At 35.6% G+C, this 27,973-nt stretch overlaps 5 protein-coding genes across 6 annotated transcripts; 2 read left to right on the forward strand and 3 right to left on the reverse strand.

The window, feature by feature from the left end:
- Positions 1–6,131: 6,131 nt before the first annotated feature.
- Positions 6,132–7,812, forward strand: LOC109817633 (coumaroyl-CoA:anthocyanidin 3-O-glucoside-6''-O-coumaroyltransferase 1). The gene has a single exon (XM_020382952.3). It carries the CDS (start codon positions 6,227–6,229, stop codon positions 7,631–7,633), a length of 1,407 nt encoding a protein of 468 aa, XP_020238541.2. The 5' UTR covers positions 6,132–6,226; the 3' UTR covers positions 7,634–7,812.
- Positions 7,813–9,821: 2,009 nt separating this feature from the next.
- On the reverse strand, positions 9,822–11,973 carry LOC109817654 (lysophospholipid acyltransferase LPEAT2). Its single transcript, XM_020382973.3, has 4 exons — positions 11,591–11,973; positions 10,846–11,056; positions 10,398–10,742; positions 9,822–9,961 (listed from the first exon to the last, which is right to left on the reverse strand). Exons 1-3 carry the CDS (start codon positions 11,797–11,799, stop codon positions 10,656–10,658), a joined length of 507 nt encoding a protein of 168 aa, XP_020238562.2. The 5' UTR covers positions 11,800–11,973; the 3' UTR covers positions 9,822–9,961; positions 10,398–10,655.
- A 5,015-nt stretch (positions 11,974–16,988) lies between these two features.
- On the reverse strand, positions 16,989–17,976 carry LOC145952512 (uncharacterized). Its single transcript, XM_083064884.1, has 2 exons — positions 17,220–17,976; positions 16,989–17,008 (listed from the first exon to the last, which is right to left on the reverse strand). Exons 1-2 carry the CDS (start codon positions 17,974–17,976, stop codon positions 16,989–16,991), a joined length of 777 nt encoding a protein of 258 aa, XP_082921010.1.
- A 3,492-nt stretch (positions 17,977–21,468) lies between these two features.
- LOC109817632 (coumaroyl-CoA:anthocyanidin 3-O-glucoside-6''-O-coumaroyltransferase 2) lies at positions 21,469–23,394 on the reverse strand. Of its 2 annotated transcripts, none has more exons than XM_020382950.3 (2): positions 23,343–23,394; positions 21,469–23,196 (listed from the first exon to the last, which is right to left on the reverse strand). In XM_020382950.3, the coding sequence occupies exon 2, from the start codon at positions 23,155–23,157 to the stop codon at positions 21,760–21,762; it is 1,398 nt and encodes a 465-aa protein (XP_020238539.2). In that variant the 5' UTR covers positions 23,158–23,196; positions 23,343–23,394; the 3' UTR covers positions 21,469–21,759. The 2 variants fall into 2 exon arrangements, with proteins under 2 accessions (XP_020238539.2, XP_020238537.2); XM_020382948.3 differs by having other exon boundaries at positions 23,292–23,394.
- Positions 23,395–23,895: 501 nt separating this feature from the next.
- LOC109798544 (uncharacterized) lies at positions 23,896–25,221 on the forward strand. Its single transcript, XM_020358873.2, has one exon. It carries the CDS (start codon positions 23,896–23,898, stop codon positions 25,219–25,221), a length of 1,326 nt encoding a protein of 441 aa, XP_020214462.2.
- Positions 25,222–27,973: the final 2,752 nt, after the last annotated feature.

Below are 27,973 nucleotides of genomic sequence, written 5' to 3' on the forward strand. Positions count from 1 at the left end.
AAACCATTTAGCTGAGGAGTTTTAAGAAAAGTTATCTCATGTGCAATACCATGTTATACCTGTAGTAGACATCAAATAGTTCACAATACTCACCACTATTATCAGTACGAATGCACTTCAGCTTATCAAGGCATCATGAAACTCTTTGAACTTCTCCAGCACTTGGTTTTTTGTCTTCAAAACATAGACCCATAATTATTTGGAATAGTCATCAATAAAGGTAACAAAATAAAGTGTATCACCAAAAGATTTTACCTTTAAAGGACCACAAACGTTTGAATGTACCAACTCAAGCAACATAAATTTCCTAGAAGGAGGATGTTTCTTGAAGGAAGATTATACCCACTCTAGATAGTTGATCAAAATACCATTGAAATTCACTTAAGTGATTTGTAATGGGAGTTCCCTCCTTGTACTTTCACTCCACAAAATTCTTTAGCAAGTACAATTTATTAGTCCCTAATTTAGAAGTATATAGGGACTTGAGCTTATCACATAGGGTTCTTGCATGTGTCCTCATTAGCAATAAAATTGTAAACATTATCATCAACATTTTGTCTGGTAAATCCACACACCTGTTGATGCTCAAAATTTCATTCTTCATCAGACTTAGATTTCAGCTTATTAGAAGCAAAAATAGAAAAATGCAAATTCTTTATAAGTAGTAAGTCTTTCATCTTGTCCTTCCACAAGTGATAATTTGCTCCATTGAAAGAGATTATCTTCGTATGTGTCACCCTCATTCAAGCAAGTCAAACAACCCTTTAACCAAAGAGCTCTAATGCCATTCTGATGGAGAAAAATCTAACACAACAACAACAACTCTAGAAATAACAATAACGTAGTGGAAATTAAATCTCCTTGTAAGAATCTGTGAGAAATACCAATAAAATAAAACAAAAACAAATAATCCAAACACAAAGAGACACAAAGATTTTTGATGTGGAAAACCCTTCAATGTAAGGGAAAAAACCATAAGTCATTCAAACCAAAGAAAAACTCCACTATGATCAATAAAGGGCACAACAAAGTCTCCAAAATAACATGCCAAACGATACTTACAATTAGCCAAAACAAAACTGAGCATAATTGCTTACAATTGAAAAATAAGAAGATGAAAAATTTCAAAACAGAATTGTTACTGCGAGAAGCTTTTCTCCTAATACATACTTTCTTTCAATGATTCAACCAATTTAAGGGTGTGTAAAAAATCCAAACTGATATGAATCGATTCATAAGCGATCCAATCCGCATTGAAAAATTTGATCCATTTTAAAAAAAATCTAACCTGATCCACTTTACAAAAATGGTTTCAGTTATTCGATCCATTTTTACAAAGTGAATCAATTCAGTTCAGTTCAATTTTTTAAGAAAATTGATCCATAAATGAGTAAAAAATGGATAATCGAATCGTACCAAACTGATCTAGTTTAAAAAAAAAACTCATCAATATTTTAAAAAAACTAAATCGATTCACTTTATAAAAAATGAATTGATTATCCGATCTGCTTTTATAAAATGGATTGATTCAATTTGGATTTTTTAAAAATTTGATCTATGAATATCCCTACTAATTTTTGAATGTGAAACGCCATGTCGTACGAACCTATTATGCAAAAATTAGTATGATTCAAGTTAACGAATCTAGAATTGTAATTAAACAAATGTTGCCTAGTTGAATATGCAACCTATAAATTTTCTTTTTTTCTTCTCTTTGTATTTTGCTATTTTTTTCTCTCTCAAATTAAGTGACTCGATCTATCCTAATATGAAACCTTTCTATTTGGTTAAGTGAGACTATATAGACTTGCACAATTTAAACTTATTCTTTAGATAAAAAGGGAGTCTAAAACCTAAAAAATATTGATCTACCTAGATTCTAAAGTGGGTGGGATCGAAGTAAAAAAGAAAAAAAAAAGTACTAAATTTGATGAATTAAAAAACCTATCTCTAGTTTATAAACTAATTGGATAACATTGGCAAGGACTTTTTTTTTAATATATTGTTTTTTTTATTTAAATAACCTGGGCCCAAGATTATTTACCCAAATAACTCATTTTTCAGGCCCATGTGAGAAATTGGTTACTGGGTAACCGATTTCTCAAAGGAATTTTGAAATTTTCAAAATCTTTTTGAGAAATCGGTTACCCAGTAACCGATTTCTCACTTGGACTTTTTTTTTCTTCAATTTTTTGGGCTTTTTTTCTCTTCAGATTTGTTATTTTTTTTCTTTTTCAGTTTTTAATATCCAGATTTTAAAAAAATATAATGAATTATTAAAAAATTATTTAGTTTTTGCTTTTAGATTATAAAAATCTATTTAAAATAATTTTTGAAGAATAAAATTTAATAAAATTAATTTTAAATAGAAATTTAAATAAATGAAAATATTATGATAAATCACAACTTTAAATAAAAACAACTTTAATTGAAATGAGCAACTTTAAATATAAATAAAAACAAAATAATAATAACAAAATAGGAGATCGAATAAAAAAGAACAACAACAAAATTACAATCCACGAAATTACAATCCAACTTTAATGATGTTTATGCTCACCAGTTCCACAACTTGGAGGTTGTCGGTTCCTTGTTAGGTGTTGACGACCAATGCGTGGTTGTTGTGGTTCAACTTGCTCCTCATCATGTTTTATATTAACAATATCGGTGGCTAGATTTGACGAACCACTTGCACTGACCTCAGAGTGATAAGAAGAAAATGAAGGAAAATTCATGCTTTGCATGTAATTGTATGCACTTTGTGACGTGTGTACTTCGACACCGAAAAGATTGCTCATGAAGTCCCTTATTGGAGTTATTGTTGATGGTGGGGTGTACATGAATTGTTCATGGTGCGTATGAAATGGTGGATTAGACTGGGGATGTTGTTCCACACTATAAGGTGGGTGGTTATCTCCAACCATTGGGAATGTTGTTCTAGTTGTTGTTGGGAGTTGTTTATTAGAAGTGAATGCATGAGATGAAGAATACTGGCTACAAAGAAATAATTTAGAATTAGCACGAAACCATTGTAAATACTCAGGAGTGTGTTGGAGAGGCCCCTGAAGTGGTTCCCAAAAATAACATGTTTGCGTCTGTCTTTTCAAATGGAAATCCAGTCTGCATGTTGTTTAGCCCAGTTGGTGTCTCTATGTCCTCTCATGTCTATTTCGTGCATTTTATCAAGATTATGAGCTTCATTGGGGATTGGTTGCCATAAACCAAATTGCAATTGAACTCTGTCAGTTTAATGCTAGACTACAACTGCAAATGAAGTTAAAGCAGTACAAGAAGTCCATATTCTAGAATCCTTAAAAACATGTGTTGGCAGTGAGGACTGAAATTCCCTATATGGCATCCATAGAAACTGAAAAAGAAAAAATTTTAGGGTATGAATCAATTAAGTATAAGAGAGTATGTTTGAGAGAATTTTACATTGTATCATCTCTTTATGGTTCTTGTTGTCATATCTTAATCTGTAACCAAGTAAGTCTCCATGGGGGGTGCCTGAAAATCTTAGCCCTCTTCCTGACCACCTAAAACATTTGACCATTGATAAAATTTTAGGTAAAAAATTTTAGTTGTTCGATGTATTAAAGTGGTATAAAAATTAATCCATACCTCGATGCTAGCAGAAATGTAATATCCCGTTGGACTCTTGGTTGGATGGAGGGCATGTGATACCAAGCCCAAGACTGTAGAAGCAAAGAACATCCACCCATTTTCTTTGACGATGGATAGATTGCCCTACACGTTTCTCTGTACAAATGTGCCAAACAAGCAGAACCCCAACTATATCGTCTTGCACGTTCCAAGTCAACCAATAGTGGTAAATACATTAAGTGAATTATGTTACCTGACTTGTCTGACATAATGACACCACCGATCAACCCTAAGATATATGCCCTACAATGTTGGTGCAATTGTTGTTCAGTGGGTTCATCTGGTAGTGCAATTGTATGGTCTCTTAACCATTTTAGTTTTCGGAGGTACGAAGCCTAACAACTCGTAACACAATTCATCCCAGTCAAAGAAAGTTGGTCCTGTGACTGGTTTGTCGTCGATCCTTAAACCTAATTGTAGTGCCACATCTTCTAAAGTGACCGTGCACTCACCAACTAGGAGGTGAAAAGTATGTGTCTCAGGTCTCCACCTCTCCACCAAAGATGTTATCAAACAATCATCAATTTTAAAATGTCTTATTTTCACAACCTCGCCAAAGCCAACAACCTCCAACAAATGCTCAATTCTTGGGTTAGGTGTAGGCATGGAATGATAGTAAGATTGAATCACTTGATCACTTGTTGTCTGCAAAAATGGTAGAATTGAAATTAGTAATGAATAATATTAGTTGTAAACATTATGCAATATATATTAACTTACCATAAGATGAGTTTCATTTGACCTATGGAGGTGTTGTTTCCACTACATAGTTGAAGATGAAGAAGACATTCTTGAAAAACAATAACAACGAAATTGAAGAGTGAAATAGCTGAAGAGAATTGATCTTTTGTTATGTGTTTAGGCTTGGATCATATGTAGTGTATATATAGTGCAAAAAATTTGAATATTAGTTTGTCTCATTGCGTAAGGAATCTAATGAATTTGTGCAGTGTCATCAATTGTTTTATCCCAGAGCGTCAGGAATCCAATGATTTTGTGTAGTGTCATCAATTATTTTGTCCCAGAGCGTTAGAAAAATTAATGACTTTGTGTAAAGTGTCATTGCCTTGGTCCAAAAGCGTCAGAAAAATTAATGACTTTGTGTAGAGTGTCATCAATTGCTTTGTCCTAGAGCGTCAAGAATCCAATGAAATTGTGCAGTATCATCAATTACTTTGTTCTAGAGCGTCAAGAATCCAATGTTTTGTGTAGTGTCATCAATTGCTTTGTCCTAGAGCATCAGAAAAATCAATGCTTTGTGCAGAGTGTCATTGCCTTGGTCCTACAGCGTCAAAAAAATCAATGCTTTGTACAAAGCGTCAGGAATCCAATAACTTTGTGTTTGTCCACATTAGGTTGCTTTAGTTATATATATATATAAACCCTAAACAAAGACTAAAATGCAAAAGATTGAAACATCCAATCAATGGAGTCGTTAACTGTTCCAGCCACTATTACTATGATGGACAAATTGTCTCCACTGAGCATGGAGATACATTTGCTAGCAACGAGGTTAAAACCCTACTGGTAAGCAACATGATGACTTATCAGCAACTTAAGCAGGTTATTAATAATAACCTTAATCTTCCTTATTACAAAGTTGTCATAGATATCTACTACCGATACCCAAATTCATGTATAGGTGGTGTATATAAATATACAGTGTGTCGTCTTAGGGATGATGAAGATGTGGAGTGTATGTTTTTATTGTTCACAGAACTGCACGACCTAACAAGTCTCAAATTGTATGCTACCACGACGTATATTGGATTATTGCATGAGATGGAAGCGATTGAAAGATACCTTGACCAAGCAATGAAGTTAGACAACTAAAGTTATATGATTTAAGTTTTATGTTATTTATCTATTATGTTTTGAAGTTTGTTTAAATTGTTTCTTTTCTTAAGTTATTTTCATTTTAATGATGTAACCGTTATAATTAGTGTAGTTAATATATATTTATTATTATATTATACTTTTCAATTTTCTATATTTAATAAATTTAATTTAAATAATAAAATTCATTTTATAATTCTAAAATTTAGTATAATAAATAAGTTTTAACATTTTCTTTATTTTTAACATAAATTTAAAATATTATACAAAATTTTATAATTTTATATATAATTCTGAAAATTATAATTAACTATATTTATTTTAAAAAATTTAAAATCAGAAATATTATAATTTATAAATAAATATAATGTTAATTTTATTATTAAGTATTATTCTTTATAAATTATTTAATTTAAATATTAAATAATTTTTATAAAATTAATTATATTTTTTTAAAATTTAAAAATCAAAAAGTGAATAATTATTTTTTTTTTCACAAAATCTGAAAAAAAAACTCAAAAGCTGAACGAAAAAAAAAAAGCTCGGGAACCTGAGCCTAAAAAATGAATTATTTAGATAAATAATGTTGGGCTCAGGTTATTTAAATAAATTTTAAAAAAAATAATATATTAAAAAAAAAAAAAAGTACATCGGCGAGTTTGGCAAGGGCAATCAAAATATATTAAAAAGATCTTTCGAGTTCTGATCATCCTCGGTGACCTCTGACATGGCTGATGAGATGAAACTTGACCAAGTGAAGATCATAGAGCGGTGTGAAGTAGCACCACCACAACACTCACTTGCCTCTACCACCCTTCCCCTCACTTTCTTTGATATTCCATGGTTCTTATGCCACCCCGTCAAGCGCATCTTCTTCTACGAGTTTCACCACCCCACCAACCACTTCCTCCAAACAGCACTTCCCACTCTCAAACACTCTCTCTCCCTCACTCTCCAACACTTCTTCCCCTTCGCCGCCAACCTCATCGCTCCGCCGCAGCTCCACCTCTCTCACATCCGCTACCTCCCCGGCGACTCCCTCTCCTTCACCGTCGCGGAGTCCACCGCAGACTTCACCCTCCTCACCACCGATTCCCCACAAGACGTTCGAAACTGGCACCCTCTTATCCCTACCTTATCTCCCCCACGTGTGGAGCAAGACGGCACACGTGTGTTCCCTCTCATGGCCATTCAGGTCACCGTTCTACCCAACTCAGGCTTCACCATCTCTCTCACGTTCAACCACCTTGCTGGGGATGGCAGATCGCTTCATCATTTCATCAAATTTTGGGCCTCTCTTTGCAAAGCAAGAGGTGACATGGCTAAAGCTTCTCTTGAAACCCCTTTGTCTCTTCCTTCGCACGAGAGGGACAAAGTCAAAGATCCGAAGGGGCTTAAGCGCATTTATTTTCAAGAGCTTGAACACAGTGACTCCAAAAGGATGGAGTTTGCGGGGCTCGTGCAAGTTTTTTCCACTGACAATGTTCGCTTCACTTTTGCATTGAGCCGTGAACACATTGAGAAACTCAAGAAGTGGTTCTCTCTTAAATGTGGCACGTTGCACATATCAACCTTTGTGGTGACGTGCTCCTTGGTTTGGATTTGCATGATTAGGTTTGAGGAAAGCAAAGGCAATTGTGTTGACTATGATGAACCATGCTACTTTGTGTTTCTTGCAGATTGTCGTGATCTTCCTGAATTTTCGTTACCTTGTACGTACTTCGGGAATTGTCTAGCCTCTTGCAGTGTGGCAATGAAGAGGAGTGAGTTAGTGGCAGAAAATGGGATTGTTGGGGTGGCAAATGCAATTGAAAGGGAAATTAGAGATGTGAAGAGTGATGCTTTGAGAAATGCTGAAAAGTTGATATCTGAATATAGAGAGTTAGGGAAAGCAGGTAAATCTTTGTTGCTAGTTGCGGGTTCACCAAAGTTGGGTGTGTACGAGAGTGATTTTGGATGGGGTAAGCCTAAGAAATCCGAAGCAGCGCATATTGAGTCGTCAGGATCCTTTTCTCTTTCAGATTCTAAAGACGGAAAAGGAGGAATCGAGGTTGGATTGGCACTTGAAAGGCTTCGGGTGAATGAGTTCTTCACTATCTTGCAAGAGCAACTTCATGACATTAATAAATTCTGAGGGAGCCATTCACGCATACACCACCTCGTGTATTTTTTAAATTCTTTTGTGTCAGTGGTTTTTTTCTCTGCATGTTCCAGTGAACATCTTATTTTAGATGTATTATGAGCGATTGCCTAATGGGTGTAGTAGCGTTCTTAGAAGAAGTGAAATCATTGCATTTCGTTTTCTTGATGCCATTACTGTCCAAACAAAGAGAATGAATGCATCTACGATTTCTCCACCGCACATTAGGCATCACATTAATTAAACCTGAATCTACCTATCCCTCCGATCCAATTTTGTCATATCATAAAAATAAGTTGTAATATTATATTAATATTTATGGTAAAAATACAAGAAAATGATTCTATAAAAAATATTAAAATACTTGTCCTTAAATTAACTAAATAGTACAAAATAAGAATTCGGTGCTGCAAACACCGGTTCTAAAGTCATTTGTGGGCCACAATTTGGTAAATAAAATATTAAAAATTGTAAACAATCTCTTCACTAATTCCTCGTAATAATTAATAAAATATGAGTTAGTGTCGTGCACAATTTTGTCTTTTTTTAGGCATCTACGTTTTGAGAAGTTTCCAAAACATCGGTTGTTTTGAACTTTTAAAATCGGTTATGGAACCGATCTTAAAAGAGCCGATTTTGAAAAAATAGACTTTTAAGATCGGTTATCAACCGATTTTAAAAATAGACTTTTAAGATCAGTTAATTTATAACCGATCTTAAAAGTCTTGACTTTTAAAATCGGTTGTTATATAACCAATCTTAAAAGTCTTGACTTTTAAGATCGGTTATGATTTTAACCGATCTTAAAAGTCAAGACTTTTAAAATCGGTTATGTAATAACCGATTTTAAAAGTCAATTGAAATAAAAAAAATTAATATGAATCTTATAATAGTTAAATGAGTAACATAGTTGGAAAAAATTGTTGCAGTTATAATATCTTATAAACCGCGTTCAGCCACTTGATATGAAAAGCATTGTCACCATCAAAACTAAAATGTGTTCTCTTATGAGTCAAACTGCTAACACTTATAATGGTTCATATTTAAAATCCAGTGCAAAAGGTTCAAATATATAACCTGCTCACACTAATAAAGTGAATAGTTTGTTACAAAAAATTAAAGACTAAATTAGGATTCATTTTTGCTAAAATTAGGACACCATGGTTTAATATATTCAATTCCACATCAAACTCCTATTTCTTCGCATCAAGAATAGCATTGTGTTCATCAAGAAGATTCTGCATCTCAACCTGCATAGAGTCCATGCTGTATTCAGCGAAAGAAAGAAAATGGAAAAGAGTATGCTCACAACACATTGATTTTATGATCAGACTGACAATTTAATACAAATATTCCAATTACCAGATTATTCAAATGCATACACCCAATCACTGCAAACTATTGAAATAACAAAAGTTGCAAAACAGTAATGGAAAAAATAAATCAACAAAACTCAGCAACTTACATTGGACCAATCGTTGGCTACCAATCTTCATAATTACCAAGAATAAATAATAAGGAAATGAATAGGAACCATAACATACTTTTTCTCTTGCATCAAGTTTTTCCTCCCATGCATATAACTTCTTCTCTTTGAGATCCAAGTTTATTCTCACAGAATCAAATTCCTGTATTTGAGGATATGGAGCAATTATTACATGACACCAGAATAAATAAAAATAAAGATATACAATATCTATCACACAAACAAATATTTACCTTCTCTTTAAGAGTTAAATCCACAAGCCTATTGTTCACATCATCTTCTTTATTTTTCAGTGTTATATTAGTTGCATCAATCTTCTTCTGTGTCTCTTCAAGGTCCTTCTCTTTTTGCCTGCACATTCTGTCATTCTCATTAGCCCTTTGCTCTCTTTCGTTGAGAATTCTTTGACCCTTGGCCAGCCACTCTTCTCCCTCCTGTAGTTTCTTCTCCCACTCCCGCAAGTCCTCTCTCTGTTTAGACAATGTACTCTCACGTGCTTCTTGTCTGTCACGGATCAAAATAAATTAGCCAAAATAAATATTTAAATTAAAAAGATAGCAGAAAAAATAAATTAATTAAAAAGAGAGAGAACAATAATGAGTACTCAGCAATCAAGGATAAACGATCCCTTCGAAGTGCAGATTCTTGAGCCTCCAGGTCTTGTGATTTCCTATCGAACTCAGAACTCTTTCTGCTGATTTCTGCAAAACTCCCCAAGTTGACCACATTGTATTTGTTTGATCTACCACAGTTGCATACAGTGTACGAAGGAGTTTTAGTCTGTGCATCTCGGAATGTATTGAGCCATGTTGCCTGTCCCGTTTTAGAAAGGTTGCCTGAAATACAACTCCTGTGATTCACTCTGCTAATTTCTTATTCCGCTTCTACTTTTACATTCATCATCTCGTTAATTTATTAATTTCACCAGCACTGTGTATAGGATGACATGTTTATTCCATGATTGAGTGCGTCTAGATGCAATCCTATGATATATAAAGTGCCAAACACAAGAGTTCATTCTTGAACCAAGTAAACTTGATATTATGACTTACAATCATATTCGTTAGAATTATATTCAGAGGAACTAAGTAGTGTATAAAATGAAACCCTGCGGTATAACTAGCATTTTTTAATACTAAATGGGTCCAAAAAACATGAAGATCTATTTTTATGGCTATACAACTTCTCATTAAAGTTGTATCATGTTTGATGACATGAGGATGTAAAATTCTATAAATTTGAAAAGAACTTAATTAAAACCAAATCACTCACCTCTGCATATTATTGACTACCATGTTCATAATCATAAGGTCCAAAGGATTAAGCGTGCTTTAGATTTAGTTTTACAATACATTCCACATCAAACTAGAAGTCCTGCGTCTTGGTCTCATTGTCTCTAAGAAACAATATTCAGTAGCTTCATTGACTTCCTCTCCATGAAGGACAACACGAACATCAGATACCAAGCCATCCTCATTGTTTTGACAACTGAGTGTGGTCAAATCAATATCTCTATTTGGAAGATATGTTTTAAATGGAACTGACCCATATCAATACCTTTATTTCTCTGATGACCTGCCTCCTTGATGATGGTACGAACCTGTTAACATATATGACCTGAAACCATAAAAAGTGAAAAGAAATAAAAAATGGCTGAATGGAAAGCCATCTCACATTAATAACTGGGCATACATAAAATATAACCATGAAATGTAATTACCTGCATCGCTCTAATAATGGTGCCAACATAAGGTATGGAGTCATGAGACTCAGATGCCACAATGGTGGCAAATAATTCAAAGAAATAGAAGATAGGTTCGATATAAGATACATGGTTGGATACAATTATTGGAGCAACTTCCCTTGGTGCAGGTCTTCCTTTCCGTTTTATCCATAAATTGAAATAACGAGAAAAATTACAAGCCCCGTTCCTATTAACATGGGAAAAAAAAATCACTTCTCACTTCCTCAATCCTCACAGCCCAAATCTTTGTCATTTTCCTCACCAACCACAGTTATGATCCATACGCCATCCAGTCTTTATTACATGATTCCCATCACAACATAATAACAAAATTACCATGCGAGAGGAGCAATAATTGCGGGTACTATAATACTGCATCAACAAACTCACTGCATGTACTCTCAAGTCTCGACCATTGTTTTTCTCCTACACGCTCCAATTCTAGAAGAAAAAATATTATCTCCAAAACACAAAAATCATCTATTGTAGCCAAACAATCATTTCCCCCAAATTACCAGCAGAATATTTCCCAAAAAAAAAAATTCAACTTCCAAACCAGCCCTCTCCAAACAAAACGACATTCAAGCAGTAGAAAAAATTAACTAAGATCTCAAATGAATTTTAGTATTCAAAAAAGAAAAACAACCAATTACAGACCTAAGACATTAAAAATGAAAGAAATTAAGCAAGATTCAACAGAGAGAGAAGGAAGAAGAAATACCCAAAGGAGAAGAGAATGCATCTTGCGCACAAGCGCGTGATCCACATAACCCTACACCTCGACTTCGGCATCGGATTCTCCTTGTCCCTCCATCCACTTGCGGTCGACAACGAGCGTTGGCTGTATGCAACGAAGAATCTCGCTGGTGGTTTTCTCGGCCACCGCCAAGGCATCTGGCACGACGGAGGACGAATCAGGTTTGGGTGCATGATGAGGGTAAGGATAATGAGGGTTTGGGTGCGTGACGAGGGCAAGGAGAATGTCGAAAAGGGTTTCGGTACGCGAAGAGGGCAAGAACATTGTTGAAGAGAGTTTTTAGCTATGTGAGATTGTGAGGATAACAATACTGCAAGTATAGAATGAATGTTTCCATATTACATCGGTCGCGAAGTAAACCGATGTAGAACATTTGAACTTTCAATAGTTGACTACTTTTAAAATCGGTTTCATAATAACCGATTTTAAAAATGGCACTTTTAAAATCAACTATTTAATAATCGATTTTAAAAATGGGCTTTTAAAATCGGTTTTTCAAGAACCGATTTTAAAAGTAGCGTTAGAAACTTTTAAAATCGGTTATAACGTAACCGATTTTAAAAGTAATGTCATTATTTATAAAATTGTCACTTTTAAAATCGGTTATTTTAGAACCGATTTTTAAATCCCGATTTTAAAAGTCATTTTTGTACTAGTGAAAATATCATGACAGAATGGTATTTATAAATTAAGAGAATTACTCATAATTTTAAAATTCAAACCAGTCATCAAATTAATTAAGATACTAGGTCAATAAATCAAAGATTGAATTAGTAAATCACTAATTAAATTGTATAATATAATTTTTATTAATTTTTTTTAAAAAAATATTCGTATTGAATATATTTTATACTTATAAATTTTAATAAATTCATATTATATCTTAAATTTCAATTTTTATCTTATTTAAAATTATTTTTATTTTTATTTCGTGTAAAAAATAAGTAAAATTTGTATATTAAACTGTATATTAATACAGATTAAAAATATAAAATAATATGTATATATATAATATACTGGTAATTGATATAACAAAATAATGCATGCAATATCTACATACATATATATATATATATATATTATTAAATATATAATTTAAAATTAATAGTAAACTACAAAAGTTATTTAAGTTGCATATATTACAAACAGAAATATTAAAACAAGTAGTCATTGTAATGTTTGATAAGGCTCTTCATTCTCTCATGAGCAGGGTTTAATTCCTAGACCACCAATTTCTGGTTCAATCAATCCAACCAATCGGTCCGAGCCGTTTTTTAAAACACTAAAATTACCACTATTATATATACCAGAGAAAAAGATATATTTTGTATCTCTTTAATTTTAAAAATAAATAAAAAATAAGTATAAATAGATTTATTTTTAGAATAATTCCTCTTCTTTATAAATATATTGTTCATAAAATATATTTTAACATAATCAAATTCAAAAAAATAAAAATAAAAAATTCTAATATAATATATAAAGTTATTTTAATTCAATATTTTCTTAATATACAAATAAATTTTTTTTTCTGAATTAATATTATTTATTGTACTTATTAAATATAATATAGAATTATTCAAATAAAATGAATGTAATTTTTTATTTAAATATTATTCATTAATATATTTATTGAATTATTTATAAATAACTTTGGTAATATTAATATATTGTGATAGAGGGCAGAGAGTGTGAATTTGCGAGGTAGTGACAAATTAAGAGTGTATATCTGGGACACCGTAATGAAGAGTGTACATAGATTTGTTATGATTATAGCAACTACTGACTTTATGTTCATCCCGGTGTCTGCGGGTTCAACTATTCTTAAGCCTCTCATTCACCTTCTCTATTGTCAAGTACATTTGCACCCACCAAAACCTCACCTTGTTCGCGAAAGATAAATAAACTCGCGATGGAGGCTAATCACAGTTTTATGCACCTTGTCGTGGTTTAGGTAGTTAGAAAATGTAATGAGAGGTAAAAGACGATATATTTGATCTGATGATTACAGTGTACATATATAGCAAATGCTAGCAATACATGATCCTATGATTAAGGCTAGCATTAAGATACTACAAGCAAATAAGGCAGCAAATAATGCTGACAGCCATTGATTGGTAATTACATTAATGACAATGATTGACAGTATCAAGGCAAATCATTGGATCCACATATTAAGGGATCTTGTCTCTAATTCCCCCTTTCAAACTGATGGGTGAGAGCGTCACCCCAAGTTTGTCTTTGAGTTGGTTGAATCGTGTGTGAGTTAATGCTTTAGTGAGGCAGTCAGCAATTTGATCAGCTGATGGAACATAGGCCACAACAATCTCATTTTGCAGCACTTGGTCTCTGATGTAGTGCACATCAATTTCAATGTGTTTGGATCGAGCATGCATAACTGGATTTGAAGCTAATGCCTTGGCACTCAAGTTATCACACCACAGTGTTGGTTTTCTTGGCAGAGGGAGTCTCAGCTCATCAAGGAGTGAACGAGTCCATGCTATTTCAGCAGCTAAGTCAGCCAGGGCTCTATATTCTGACTCTGTACTAGATCTTGAGACTACCTTTTGCTTCCTTGAGGACCAAGAAACAAGTGTTTCACCAAGGAAGACACATTGACCTGCCATGGATTTTCTATCGTCCACACTTGTGGCCCAATCTGCATCTGAGAAGCCTGTTAAGTCCAAGTCAGTGGACGGTTTAATGTGTAGACAATGTTGGATGGTACCTTGAAGATATCTCAATATTCTTTTGATGCCTTGCCAGTGATCTATAGTGGGAGAGCTCATGAATTGGCTGAGCTTGTTAACTGAGAATGCTATGTCAGGCCTTGTGTTTGTTAAGTATTGCAATGCTCCTATAGTTTGTCTGAACATGGTTGGGTCTTTTAACTTCTCCCCTTCAGCTGTAAATTGCTTGCCAGTTACCATAGGTGTTGGACAAGATGAGGCATTTTCCATTTTGAATTTTCTCAGGATGTCTCCTATGTATTTTGATTGCTTCAAGTACATACCAGATGCATCTCTTTGAACTTCTATGCCTAAGAAGTAGTGCAGTGGACCAAGGTCCTTAAGGGAAAACACAACATTGAGTTGTTTGATGAAGGATTCTAAAAATTTGGTGTTGTTCCCTGTGACAATTATATCATCCACATATATAAGTAGAAAGGTAATGTGATCTGTACCTCTTAGAGTGAAGAGTGAGGAATCACTTTTTGTGTTCTTGAAACCCCAGCTGAGTAAGGCATTTTTGAGGCTGTCAAACCAGGCTCTTGGGGCCTGTTTCAATCCATAGATTGCCTTAGATAACTTGCAGACATGTTCAGGTTTAGTTGAGTCTACAAATCCCTCTGGTTGATGCATAAACACAGTTTCTTTGAGGTAGCCATTAAGGAATGCATTGTTTATGTCCAACTGTTTGACCTCCCAATTGAGATGCACTGCAATTGAGAGTATGATTCGAACTGTACTGGCCTTGACAACTGGACTGAAGGTCTCTTCATAATCCAATCCAGCTGTTTGTTGAAATCCTTTTGCAACTAATCTTGCCTTTCTCCTTTCAATTGTCCCATCTGCTTTGTACTTGGTCTTGAAGACCCATTTAGAATCAATGATGTTTTCTTGGCCTTGATATGGTACCAAAACCCAAGTTTGATTTGACATGAGTGCCTGATACTCATTATCCATAGCTTCTTTCCACTGTGGTCTTGTGAGTGCTTCTGTGACATTTTCTGGTTCCTTCTCATCTGTGCAGGTTTCAGCTAACCCAACATATGGCTGCTTTGGCTTGTGAATTCCAGCCTTGCTCCTGGTCCAATGAGTGTTGATGGTTGTGCTTGGTTCAGCAAGGTCTTGGGGAGCTTCAACAACTGTTTCTGTGGGATCAGTGTCATGAGAAATTGGACTGTTCCTTGTTGAATCATTTGTATCTTGATCTCTGCTCAGATTAAGTGCAGCACTTGAATCATTTGCAGCCTGATCTCTGCTAAGATTAATTGCAGCATTTCCAGTTGGACTGGCTGGATCTTGTTCGACATCAGGATTGTTGTCATCGGAAGGTGTTGCTTCTCCAATATGTGAGTTACCTGCAGTAGGCAAAGAAAAAGAGGCAGATGGACTTTCAGTTAGTGTTTTCAAGGGACTTCTTGTATTGAGAAAGCCATCATGGAATGGAAAATGTTCTTCATTGAAGACAACATGTCTTGAAGTGAAGATTCTTCCATGAGAGTTTATGCATTTGTATCCTTTGTGGGAGTTACTATAGCCCAAGAAAACACATCTGGTTGTGTGGAATTGTAGTTTGTGCTGATTATAGGGCTTGAGACAGGGATAACAAGCACACCCAAAGGGTTTTAAGGAGCTGTAGTCAGGTTCCTTTCTAAAGAGCAGTGAGTAAGGACTTTCATTTTGAGTGACTAGAGAGGGCAGTCTGTTTATGAGATAAACTGCCGTGGAAAAAGCTTCCCACCAATAGTGTAAGGGCATTTTGGCTTGTGCTAGTAATGTCAAGCTAAATTCAGTAATATGTCTGTGTTTTCTCTCAGCCCTACCATTTTGTTGTGATGTGTAAGGGCATGACATTCTGAATTGTATTCCTGCTTCTATTGCATGGTTTTGCACAGTCTTATATTCACCACCACCATCACATTGGATTGTCTTAATTCTTTTGTTAAACAGATTTTCTGCCATGTTTTTAAACTGGGTAAAGGCTTGTGCAGTATCTGATTTATGTTTCAGAGGATAAATCCAGGTAAATCTACTAAAGTCATCAAGGAAGTGAACATAATATTTGAAACCCGAAGGAGATGTTACTGGTGCAGGCCCCCAGACATCAGTATGAACTAATTCAAAAATTTCCTTAGCATGAGAGGAAGAGGTTTTAAAGGGTAAAAAATGCATTTTGCCATATTGACAAGCTTCACAAAAGTTAAAATGATCACTAGGTGATAGTTTGACATTACAACTTTTCAAGACTCTATCTAGGACTTTATTATTTGGATGACCAAGCCTTCTATGCCAGCTTTCCTTGACAGATACATAAGCACACGGGTCCCTTTCAGTCCTTGAGAGCTGATACAAGCCATCTTTAAGTGTCCCTCTTAGAATTGCCTTCCCTGTCAACTTGTCCTTCACAAAGCAACAATTTGCATCAAACTCAACCAGAATGTTATTGTTAGCAGTTAATTTCGACACACTTAATAGGTTTTTGGTAATGTTGGGCACATATAAGACATCATGTAAGTTAAGTGAGTTTAGTTTTGAGGAACCTGTGGCAACAATCTTCAATTTTTCACCACTTCCAACTATTAATGAGTTCTTACCATGATGTTCTGTCAGATCCTCGAATTTGTCAGTTTGGTGTGTCACATGATTGCTTGCACCACTGTCAAAGTACCAATCATAATCTTGAAGAGAACTTTGTGAGGCTAGGAAGGCATTGTGTGCTCCTTGTTTGTCATTGCCTGCTAAATAATTTGAGTTTGAATAAGATTTATCAAACCTGTAGTAGCAATTTACTGCTGTGTGCCCGACCTTGTAGCAAACTTGACATGTTGGTTTAGACATTCTTCCTCTTCCTCTGCCTCCTCTCCAACCTCTGAAGTTAGATCCTCTCCAGTTGCTATTGGAACCTCTCCAGTTGTTGTTTGTGTTGAATTTGTTGCCTTTGTAATCAGTTTTGTTGGCAACATTTGCAGAAGGATTAAGGGTTAGGTTGGTGAGGCTATTCAGTTGATCAAGTCTACTCTCAAAGGTCAGTAATTGAGCCTGCAGATCAACCCAAGTGAGACTAGTTTGATCAGATAGCTTGACCACCATAGGGTTGTATTCAGAATCTAAACCATTCAGGGTTTGAATGATTAGATCTGAGTTGGAAATGGGGCTGCCTGCAAGTTTAAGCTTGTCAACGAGATTCTTCATTTTGGCCAGATACTCCTCCATTTTCATCTCTCCTTTTCTGATGCTGTGAAACTCAGATTTAAGGTAAGTGACTCGAGACCTTGTGTGTGCACCTGCTAGGCTTTGAGCTTCATCCCAAAGTTGTTTTGAGGTTTCACAGTGCAGCAACTGTGTTGCCATTTCAATAGTCATTGAATTCATCAACCATCCAAGGAGTTGTGAATCATGAGCCTGCCAATCTTCAAAGGCAGGATTTGGCTTCTTGCTTGAATCTGTAGAAGCTATGAATTCTTCAGGACACTCTTTTGTCCCTAGCATGTGCCCATCGAGCCTGCAGCCTTTGACTATAGAGATCACCAAGGATTTCCATAGTGGATAGTTGTCTCTGTCCAACTTGACAGACATAGTGGATGGGAGATCATTTTTGGATTTTGAATCTGCAGCGGATGCCATGATTTGTATTGGATCAAGAGCCTTCACGGCTTAAGAGCTCTGATACCAAGTTAGAAAATGTAATGAGAGGTAAAAGACGATATATTTGATCTGATGATTACAGTGTACATATATAGCAAATGCTAGCAATACATGATCCTATGATTAAGGCTAGCATTAAGATACTACAAGCAAATAAGGCAGCAAATAATGCTGACAGCCATTGATTGGTAATTACATTAATGACAATGATTGACAGTATCAAGGCAAATCATTGGATCCACATATTAAGGGATCTTGTCTCTAATTTAGGTGACATTGGGTGCCGGTGCTTAAGTGTAGAGTCTAATGATGAGAGTGATGAGTTTCCGATTGAAAACCACGTTAGACATTTCCTTGGAGAAGATGATATTTTGAGGTATGTGTCCCTAATATAGAGATTAAATATAGGTTGTCAATTTGAGATTTTGATACTTATAATTTATGATATTTTAGTAAAATTTTTTTTAAAAAAATTCATACATATTTATGATATGATATTGTTCATATTTTAATATTGGAATTATAAGAAAATAACATCATAACAATAATAGTGATTACTGTCAATATGAATATATTTACTGTCATTAAGGTACATGGCTTAATGCCACTAGCTCCAAATTAAAAATAATTTGTAAGCCTTAATGTCAAGTGTGATTTATTAATGACATTATTGCGGAGTGTGGCTTACCAAACTAAGGTGTGGAGAATGTAAGTGGCCTAATGTAAGTTTACTATAATAGTATTAATGAATTATAGTATGTCTATTGCAAGGCCTAACTACAGAACTTGATCGCTATTAAATAATTGGGTACACACATGCAATCTAGCACATTTTTTAAGTGTAGAAATACTGTCAAGTTTAGACAAATAGTAATTGTTTTATAAATATAGAAATCGATAATTAGAGTTATATATTAAGTATGCTATTTTTATTCCTGGATTTAAGTGAGATATACAATATCTATATATTAAAAAAGGCTTAAATATGTTTAAACTATCTTGAATTAGCTCGATTTTCAGATTATTATTTATAAAAAAAAATTTGTTAAAATTACTTGACAATTTTTTTTTTCAATTTAGTACCTGACTTTAATTTCCTCTGTTAAATGATGACATGACAAACAGACTGCCACATCATCACCCAACAATGTCTGCCACATCATCCAAGGGACTGCCACGTGGACATGGTGATGACGTGGCAAACACTGTTGGGTGATGACGTGGCAGTCCATCTGCCATGTCATCACTTGACAAAGGGGACCAACGTCAAGTGCTAAATTGAAGAAAAAAAAATTAGTCAAGTATTTAAAACAAAAAATAATAAATTAATAGGTAGTAATTTGAAAACTGACCTAATTGAAGGTAGTAATATGAAAAACTGACCTAATTGAAGGTAGTAATCTGAAAACTGACTTAATTGAAAGTATTAATCTGAAAATTGTCACTGAAGGACAACCTATTTTGAGGCTACCATATTTTGATTGCATAAATTACACTGAGTGAAAGGAGCGTATGCGAATATTCATACAATTCATCGACTTCAAACTTTGATTTGTCATAAAAAATGGACCAAAAATTCCAACAAAGATAGTGAACAATGAAGAAGTGGAGAAAAGTGAAGATTAATAAGATGAAGAAGACATAAAACACCTGTAACTAGAAACAAAAGCAACAAATGCACATAAATTAGCTTCCCATTGATCATGTATGGAAACTATTGCACTTGATTATAAAAAAAGAAAATTATGGAATTATATTGAAACTCAGTATATATAATATATATATATATATGTGTGTGTAATATTTATATTTACTAATAATAAGTTTTTAAATAAAAATTTAATTTCAAATCTTATAAGTTTTACTTGTAAGATAGGAAAGTTAATGCTACAAATATTCAGATTGCTACCTTTAAATAAGGCAATTTTCAGATTACTACCTTCAAATTAGGTCGATTTTTCAGATTACTAACTTCAAATAAGGCAGTTTTCAGATTACTACCTTCAATTAGGTCAGTTTTTTAGATTACTATCTCTAATTATGTCAATTTTCAGATTACTACCTATTAATTTATTATTTTTTGTTTTAAATACCTGACTAACTTTTTTTCTTTAATTTAGTACCTGATGTTGGTCTCCATCTATCAAGTGATGACGTGGCAGATGGACTGCCACGTCATCACCCAACAGTGTTTGCCACATCATCATCATGTCCACGTGGTAGTCCCTTGGATGACATGGTAGACACTGTTGGCTGATGATGTAGCAGTGCGTTTGCCACATCATCATTTAACATAGGAAACTAACGCCAAGTACTAAATTGAAGAAAAAAAATTTGTCAGGTAATTTTAACAAATTTTTTTTAAAAAAGTAGTAATATGAAAATCGAGCTAATTCGAGGTAGTTTAAATATGTTTAAGCCATTAAAAAATAGTAACTAGTTATTACACTAATTATTTAAAGGTCCAGATATTGAATTGTCATAATTCAATCACAAAATAAAAGTATATGATCTATATCATTTGCAACCCATCAATTTTAGATCAATTCTCACTGCCACAATTAGAGATATCCTATTTTTATAAGATGAGATCAATAACTTTAACTAAATTTAGTTTAATTAATCAAACAATACACTAATATAAAGTCATAACTAATTCAATAAATAAAAAGTTTACAAAAAGTTATTTAACTTTATAACAACACCATATTATAAGAAAGGACCAAAATAAAAAATTAATAAAGATGATAACAATATTCATGTCAATGTGTACATATGAGTGTATAGATAATGTATATAAAACCTGCAAGGAATATAAAAAAAGTTTGAATTATATTAAGTCAAATAATTATTAATTTTACATAACATTAGAGGATACAAATGATGGACACTCGAGTAATATTTTAATAGATAATTGACAATAGGATGCAAATTATAAAATGTATATTAGAAATTTGAGACACAAATTATGAAAAAATTACTTGAAAAAAAATTCATCAAAATATAAAAATTCAAAAACACAATAAAATTAAATCTCTATCAAACATATCATGTCATTAAATTCATATGTTATATATACATTTATGTGTGTGTTATTATCTACATTTCATTAGTATTTTGATGAACAATCGATAAAAAAAATATAAATCACCATAATTTAAAAGTTTGACAACATAAATTATGGGAAAAAAAAATAAAAAGAACCTTAAGAGAGAATAAACGGAAAAGTGAAACTTTGTAGCTTTGAATTATTAATCGTGTTACCTTTAACTGTACCCACAACTTTTAGACCACGATTGGTCAAAGTATTAATACTCATTGATTTAATGATAAAAGTAGAGTTATGACTCATGTTATGATACATTTTAAAGTGGGTTATATTGACGCCGAAAAAGGATAGCAATAAAAAAAATGGAGAAAAATGACAGATATAATAAAAAGGAAAAAATATAAATAAAAAACAAAACGAAATAGAAAAAATATAATGCTTATGTTTTTATATTTTATATTTTTATTTTTTTATTTATAGAATTAACATGTGGTTCAACATGAAGAGTAAAAGATAAGAACTTAATTGTTGAATATGTGAAAGTTGCACATCCTTGGCAACGGAAACCCTCCCCCCGGTTCCACCTCTGCGAATTAGAACAATAAACTTTAAGAATATGGTGGATCCAAAGAAAGAGAATGACAATGATAATGAATTGATGATGATTGAACTATCATCAAGCCGCCATCTCTACCTTCGGTTTGTTGACAGTTTCATTCACAAACTGTAATATTAAGTTGTTCTTCCAATATGTTGTTGAAATTATTCATTTGACTCTTGTCAAGTGCCAATCCAACCTCAATCCCACCATCTTTGTCTCTACAATCAGAAAGAGAAATCATTTTTCCCGCATCAATATGTACTGCGTCAGTTTTCTTTGGCTTACCCCATCCAAAATCAGTCTGGTACATGGTGAGTTTGGGTGAGCCTGCAACCACAACCACAGATTTACCCGGTTTCCACAACTCTCCATAATCTGACATCAGTGTCTCAGCCCTTGTCAAAACATCACTCTTCAAATCTATAACTCTCCTTTCAATAGTTTTTGCTACCTCAATAATCCCATTTTCTCCCACCACCACACTCCTCTTCATTCCCACAATACAAGAGGCTAGACAATTCCCAAAGTACGTTGAAGGCAATGAAAATTCAGGACTATCACGACAATCCGCTAGAAACACCACATAGCACAGTTCATCATCAGAATTGCCTTTGCTCTCCTCTGACCTAATCATGCAAACCCAAACCAAGGAGCACGTCACCACAAAGGTTGATATGTGAGGTGATGCCCCGGAATCGTTGTTGGCACAATATTTAAGAGAGACCCATTTCTTGAGTCTCTCAACTTGTTCACGGCTCAATACAAAAGTAGAACGAACCTTGTTAACGAAAACATGTGGCGCCACGCTTGCAATCTCCATCATATTGGAGTCATGGTTTTCGAGTTCTTGCAAGTAGAGGAGCTTGAGACCCTTCGGATCTTTAACTTTGTCCCTCTCGTGTGAAGGAAGAGACAAAGGGGTTTCGCCTCTTGCCTTGCAAAGAGAGGCCCAAAACTTGATGAAATGGTGAAGCGATTTGCCATCCCCAGCAAGGTGATTGAACGTGAGAGAGATGGTGAAGCCGGAGTTTGGTAGAACCGTGACCTGAATGGCCATGAGAGGGAACGCACGTGTGCCATCTGGCTCAACACGTGGTGAAGGAAGCGTGGGAACGAGAGGGTGCCAGTTTCGAACGTCTTGTGGGGAATCGGAGGTGAGGAGGGGGAAGTCGGCGGTGGACTCTGCGACGGTGAAGGGGAGGGAGTCGCCGGGGAGGTAGCGGAAGTGAGAGAGGTGGGGTTGCGGCGGAACGATGAGGTTGGCGGCGAAGGGGAAGAAGTGTTGGAGAGTGAGGGAGAGAGAGTGTTTGAGAGATGGAAGTGCTGTTTGGAGGAAGTGGTTGGTGGGGTGGTGAAACTCGTAGAAGAAGATGCGTTGCACGGGGACGAGACAACAGAACCATGGAATGTCGAAGAAGGTGAGGGGAAGAGTGGTTGCGGGAACTGAACCTGGTGGTGGAGCAACTTGGCATCCATCTATAACTGTCAAAGTGTTGTTGTTGCAATTCATGTCGTGCCTCGTGCATGTTTCTGCACATCACTGCTTCTTCTGAAATGACAAACACAGCAGAAGTTGGATGCAAATCAACATAAGTTTTAATTCAATACACAAATAACAACACAATTAATAAAGTAAAAGCAAACCAAAATTCTGGTCACTATTCAAAGAAAAGACATTGGCATAAAACAAAGTACACTTCACGTGAACACTGAACAGGATGTCAAATATAACATGCCAACCCCTCACTTTCTTTGATATTCCGTGCTTCTTATATTATTAATATTTTTACACCGGTTCTAAAGTCAATCGTGGGCCACAATTTGGTAAGTAAAATATTAAAAATCGTAAACAATCTCTTCACTAATTCCTCGTAATAATTAATAAAAATGAGTCAGTGTCGTGCACAATTTTGTTTTTTGGAGGCATCCACATTCACAAAAATATCACCGTTTGAGAAGGTTCCAAATATATCACGAAAGCGTAGTATTTATCGATTAAGAGAATCACAACTATCATATACCAGTGATCAAGTTTATATTTTATTTAATAAAAATATTTAAAAATTATTAATATTTGTTAGATTAGTTTTATATTTGTAAAAATTATTAATTTTTAATATTATTATTATTTAAAAAAATTAGCCCATTAGTTCCAAGAGCCCAATTAGTTGAAAACATGTTTTCCCTTCATCGTATTAGAGAGAATACACTTTCACTTTGACTAATAATAACATACAGTTAAGAAAACATGATGAATGGACGAATTACATCTTTCTATTTTGAGAAGTTTCCACCGTCGTATCGTGAGCAAGATCTATGGAAAGTGTTTCAGAGGTGGGGCAGAGTGTGGGAGGTCTTCATTGCTGCAAGAAGGAATGCTAAAGGATACTTGTATGGGTTCGTCAAGTTCATTGACGTGTGGGACGTAAAAGCACTGGAGGTTCGGCTGGATAAATTCTACATTGGGAGTGTTAAGCTCAACGTAAACATCTCAAGGTTCTCTAAGGAAGAAACGAGGAAGAAGAAACATGAGACAAAAATATATCGACGAGAGGCTGGAAGGAAGGACACCCAAAGGTCATACGTTGATGTGGTTAACGGAAATGCAGTCCAAAATATATACCAGGAGGTGAAGACGGTAGTCCCACGATCCCGTCATACAAGGGCGATAAGGACAAAGAAGGTGATGTGGTGTGAGAAAAAACCATCAATCCAAGGTAATAGTGAGGACGAAGAATGGACTGAAATTACAATGAAAGTGCCCGAGGTGTGTAGTGAATGGCTTCGGGAGAGTTGGGTGGCAAGGTTACACTCACTGGAGGATTTTGACAGACTGGAAGGGCTACAAGCATTGCATGGGAACGAAAAGGTACGTCTAAGATACTTTGGAGATGATTTAGTCTTGATTTCAGGCTTGCAGGAGATGGATCTTATGGAAGCAGAGAAGGGAGAAAATAGTGAGTTTTGGGCATTGTTCTATGATATCAACCGTTGGGATCCGACAACATTGCCTGGGTCTCGATTAACGTGGGTGAGGTGTTACGGGGTCCCTTTGCATATGTGGAATGAACAATATTTTTCTCAGGTGGTGTGCATGCAAGGGTCTTTGGTTAAGGTGGATTCAGATACTGCCACGTTCAAGACAATTGAGAGTGCGAGGCTGCTTATTAAAACTTCATCACAACTACCCATCCAACAACATTCCCGGTTCAAGATCAATGGAATACGAACACAAATCAGACTAGTCGAAGAAACAGCGGGGTTATACCCAAACTGCAAGTGTTACCTATGGAGGGACAACTCAGAGATCTTACAATCTAATGAAAGTGTTTGCGGTGGGGACTTACATTCTATCTCAGACACGATAGAAGAAGACGAGAGCTGGGATGACAATCCTTATGCCCAGGACATATCTCCAGCAGGTAGAAGCAACGGCGGAGCTAGGTCGGATTGTCCAAATTCAAATTCATGGATGGCGGGAGTTTCAAAGGTGGCGTGTAGTGAAGCAATGAAAAATGTAGCCGTCAATGCAAAAGATAAGTCAGACAACACAGAGAAAAGTATGCTACAATGAGGTAGCTTCAGGGAGTTGGTGAGGGGGGAGGGTACTGTGTTAGGAAAAAAGGTGGATATCAAAGATCAATCAGGAAAAGGGCACCAAAAACGAGGTTCAGGAAATGAGGAAGTAGGTCGGCTAAACCTTACATCAAGTCGAAGAATGTCACTTCCATGTACTTGGGGGAGGGGTTGCCTATTACGAGGTCCAAATATACTTCGGACTTCAAGTTTAACCACATGCAATAGATTTATTTTGGGCTCAACACGTGCATCGCCACAAATAGCAGGTCCAAAGAATGACAATGTCAATTCCGAAAGGGTCAAAAATAATACGGTGGAAGTAGAGGGTATGACCGAGAAGGGGACTATCTTAGACCAGTGCGGGGAACCGGTATATTTGTTGACGCATTCGAACGAGCTGTCAAAGAAGGCTGTGCTAGAGATGAACTATAGATCCGTTGGGGCCGTCGCCAATGTTACACCGACAATGTTAGATGACAACATAAATTTGGATCCTCTGGGTGATGAGCGAGAGGCAAAAAAGATACAATGCTCGACACATGTGGTGCATCAATCAAAGTCAAGGAAGGTGACACAAGCTGTTAGAAGCCAAATGAGCCAGAATTTAAACTCATCTAATAATTCCATTTCAGATACAAATGTATTGAACTGCAATCGATTGTTCTGGGCTAATTATGAGATCATTGAGGCCAAGAAACAATGGGAAAGGGCAAAGGCGTTACGGGTGACCTATGAAGGTGATGAGGGGGTGATTGTGGAGCAGTTTGGTAATCTGGAAAATAGAGACATTCAACAAGCAAAGATGTTACAACGCCAGACACATGAAGGGGTGAACATTAGTGATCAATGAAGATTATTTCATTTAATGTTAGAGGTCTCGGAAGTGAGGCAAAGCATGGTATCATCAGGAAGCTGGTCTTGAAACATAGGGTGGATGTGCTATGTGTACAAGAAACTAAGAAGGAGGTTGTCACGGAAGCGTTGTACAAAAAACTATGGGGTGGTGGAGTGTGCCAGTGTTGTTGGGCTCCTGCAAATAATGCTGCAGGAGGATTATTATGCATTTGGGATAGCCGAAAACTTGAGGTAACATCTCAAATTGCAGGTCAAGGGTATTTGGGGTTGGTTGCCAAATGGATTGTGACTGGAGATTTACTGGTGATTATAAATATATATGCACCCTTGGAGAGACAGCGTAAAAAGATGTTATGGGATGAAATTCTGGAAAAGAAAAGAGCTAGCTCAATAGCATTGTGGTGTGTGGTAGGGGATTTTAACAGCATAAGGTGCTTGGAGGAGAGGGTTGGCCAAACTACTGGTCTCTATGCTACTACAGATATAGAAATGTTTAATCAATTTATTTCTCAGATGGAACTGGAAGATCTCCCTTTGGCGGGTCGTAAATATACATGGTATAAACCAAATGGGAGGGCTAAAAGCAGAATTGATCGTGTATTGGTTTCGCTAAGGTGGTTGGAGAGGTGGCCGAGAGTTGCTCAGTTAGTCCTTAACCGGGGAATATCAGATCATTGTCCCATTTTGATGAGGAACCGGGAGATAGATTGGGGGCCTAAACCATGGAGATTCTTTAATTTCTGGTTAAATGACTCGGAGTGCAGAGAATTGGTGTCAAGGACCTGGGCTGATACAAAAGTGGTTGGCTGGGCAGCATTTATTGTTAAGGAGAAGCTGAAAGCCATAAAATGCCAAGTGAAGAATTGGTGGGGAGGTAGAAATACCTCCATACAAACTGCTACTGATGTTATGGAGGAAATGAATGCAATTGATCTCATAGAGGAAACTAGAATCTTATCAGAGGAGGAATTACAGAGGAGGATTCATCTGCAACAAACATATTGGGAAGTGGCACTTAAAGAGGAGTCTCAACTGGCTCAAAAGGCACGGGTCAAGTGGATGCACTTGGGTGATATAAACTCAAAGTATTTTCACCATGTCATAAATTTGAATAGGAAGAGGAATTACCTGCCTGGTCTTTTTATTGATAATCGGTGGGAGGAAGAACCTACGATAGTCAAAGAACACATTAAATCTTTCTATCAAGAAAGGTTTAGTGACTCAATGACTCATAGGCCAGGCTTGGATGGGGTTAGATTCCAACAGTTAAACGCTCAGCAATTAGAGCTGTTGTCCAGGCCATTCGAGGAAGATGAAATAAAGAGGGCAGTTTGGGCGTGTGGGAGTGATAGGTGCCCAGGCCCAGATGTTATAAACTTCAAGTTTATCAAGGAATTTTGGGATATTATGAAAAGGGACTTGGTGCTTTTTGTCCAACAGTTCCATGATAATAGCAAATTACCTCGCGGGACCAACTCCTCGTTTATTTCTCTGATCCCCAAGGTTGATACACCACAAAGTTTGAATGAGTATAGGCCTATTTCTTTGATAGGTTGTATGTATAAGATACTCGCAAAGATTCTAGCACTTAGACTCAAAGTAGTGCTTCCGTATTTAGTCGATCATAGGCAGATGGGCTTCGTGGAAGGAAGGGGATTATTACAAGGAGCTATGGTTCTTAATGAGACGCTTGATGAGGTTAGGCGCAGAAAGAAGTCATGCATGTACTTCAAGGTTGATTTTGAGAAGGCGTATGATTCAGTTTCATGGAGCTTTGTGTTATATATGTTAAGGCGCTTTGGGTTTCAAGATAAGTGGATAGGCTGGATTGGTGAGTGCTTAAGAACCTCTTCTATGTCAGTTCTGGTTAATGGAAGCCCTACAACTGAATT

The sequence above is a fragment of the Cajanus cajan genome, chromosome 10, assembly GCF_000230855.2.
Source record: "Cajanus cajan strain Asha chromosome 10, NIPB_CcT2T_4, whole genome shotgun sequence".
Taxonomy (NCBI): Eukaryota; Viridiplantae; Streptophyta; class Magnoliopsida; order Fabales; family Fabaceae; genus Cajanus; species Cajanus cajan.

Bases quoted from the DNA above. Each gene is read 5' to 3' on its own strand.
- LOC109817633 (XM_020382952.3), top strand. From the start codon at position 6,227: ATGGCTGATGAGATGAAACTTGACCAAGTGAAGATCATAGAGCGGTGT.
- LOC109817654 (XM_020382973.3), bottom strand. From the start codon at position 11,799: ATGCACCCAAACCTGATTCGTCCTCCGTCGTGCCAGATGCCTTGGCGG. The intron at 11,057-11,590 runs GTATTTCTTCTT...CCATGTTAATAG, and splicing joins TGCATTCTCTTCTCCTTTGG to GAACGGGGCTTGTAATTTTT. The intron at 10,743-10,845 runs GTAATTACATTT...TTATGGTTTCAG, and splicing joins CCATTATTAGAGCGATGCAG to GTCATATATGTTAACAGGTT.
- LOC109817632 (XM_020382950.3), bottom strand. From the start codon at position 23,157: ATGAATTGCAACAACAACACTTTGACAGTTATAGATGGATGCCAAGTT.
- LOC145952512 (XM_083064884.1), bottom strand. From the start codon at position 17,976: ATGGCATCCGCTGCAGATTCAAAATCCAAAAATGATCTCCCATCCACT. The intron at 17,009-17,219 runs GTTGGAGAGGAG...GTACTTTGACAG, and splicing joins GAGAGGATCTAACTTCAGAG to TGGTGCAAGCAATCATGTGA.
- LOC109798544 (XM_020358873.2), top strand. From the start codon at position 23,896: ATGATGAATGGACGAATTACATCTTTCTATTTTGAGAAGTTTCCACCG.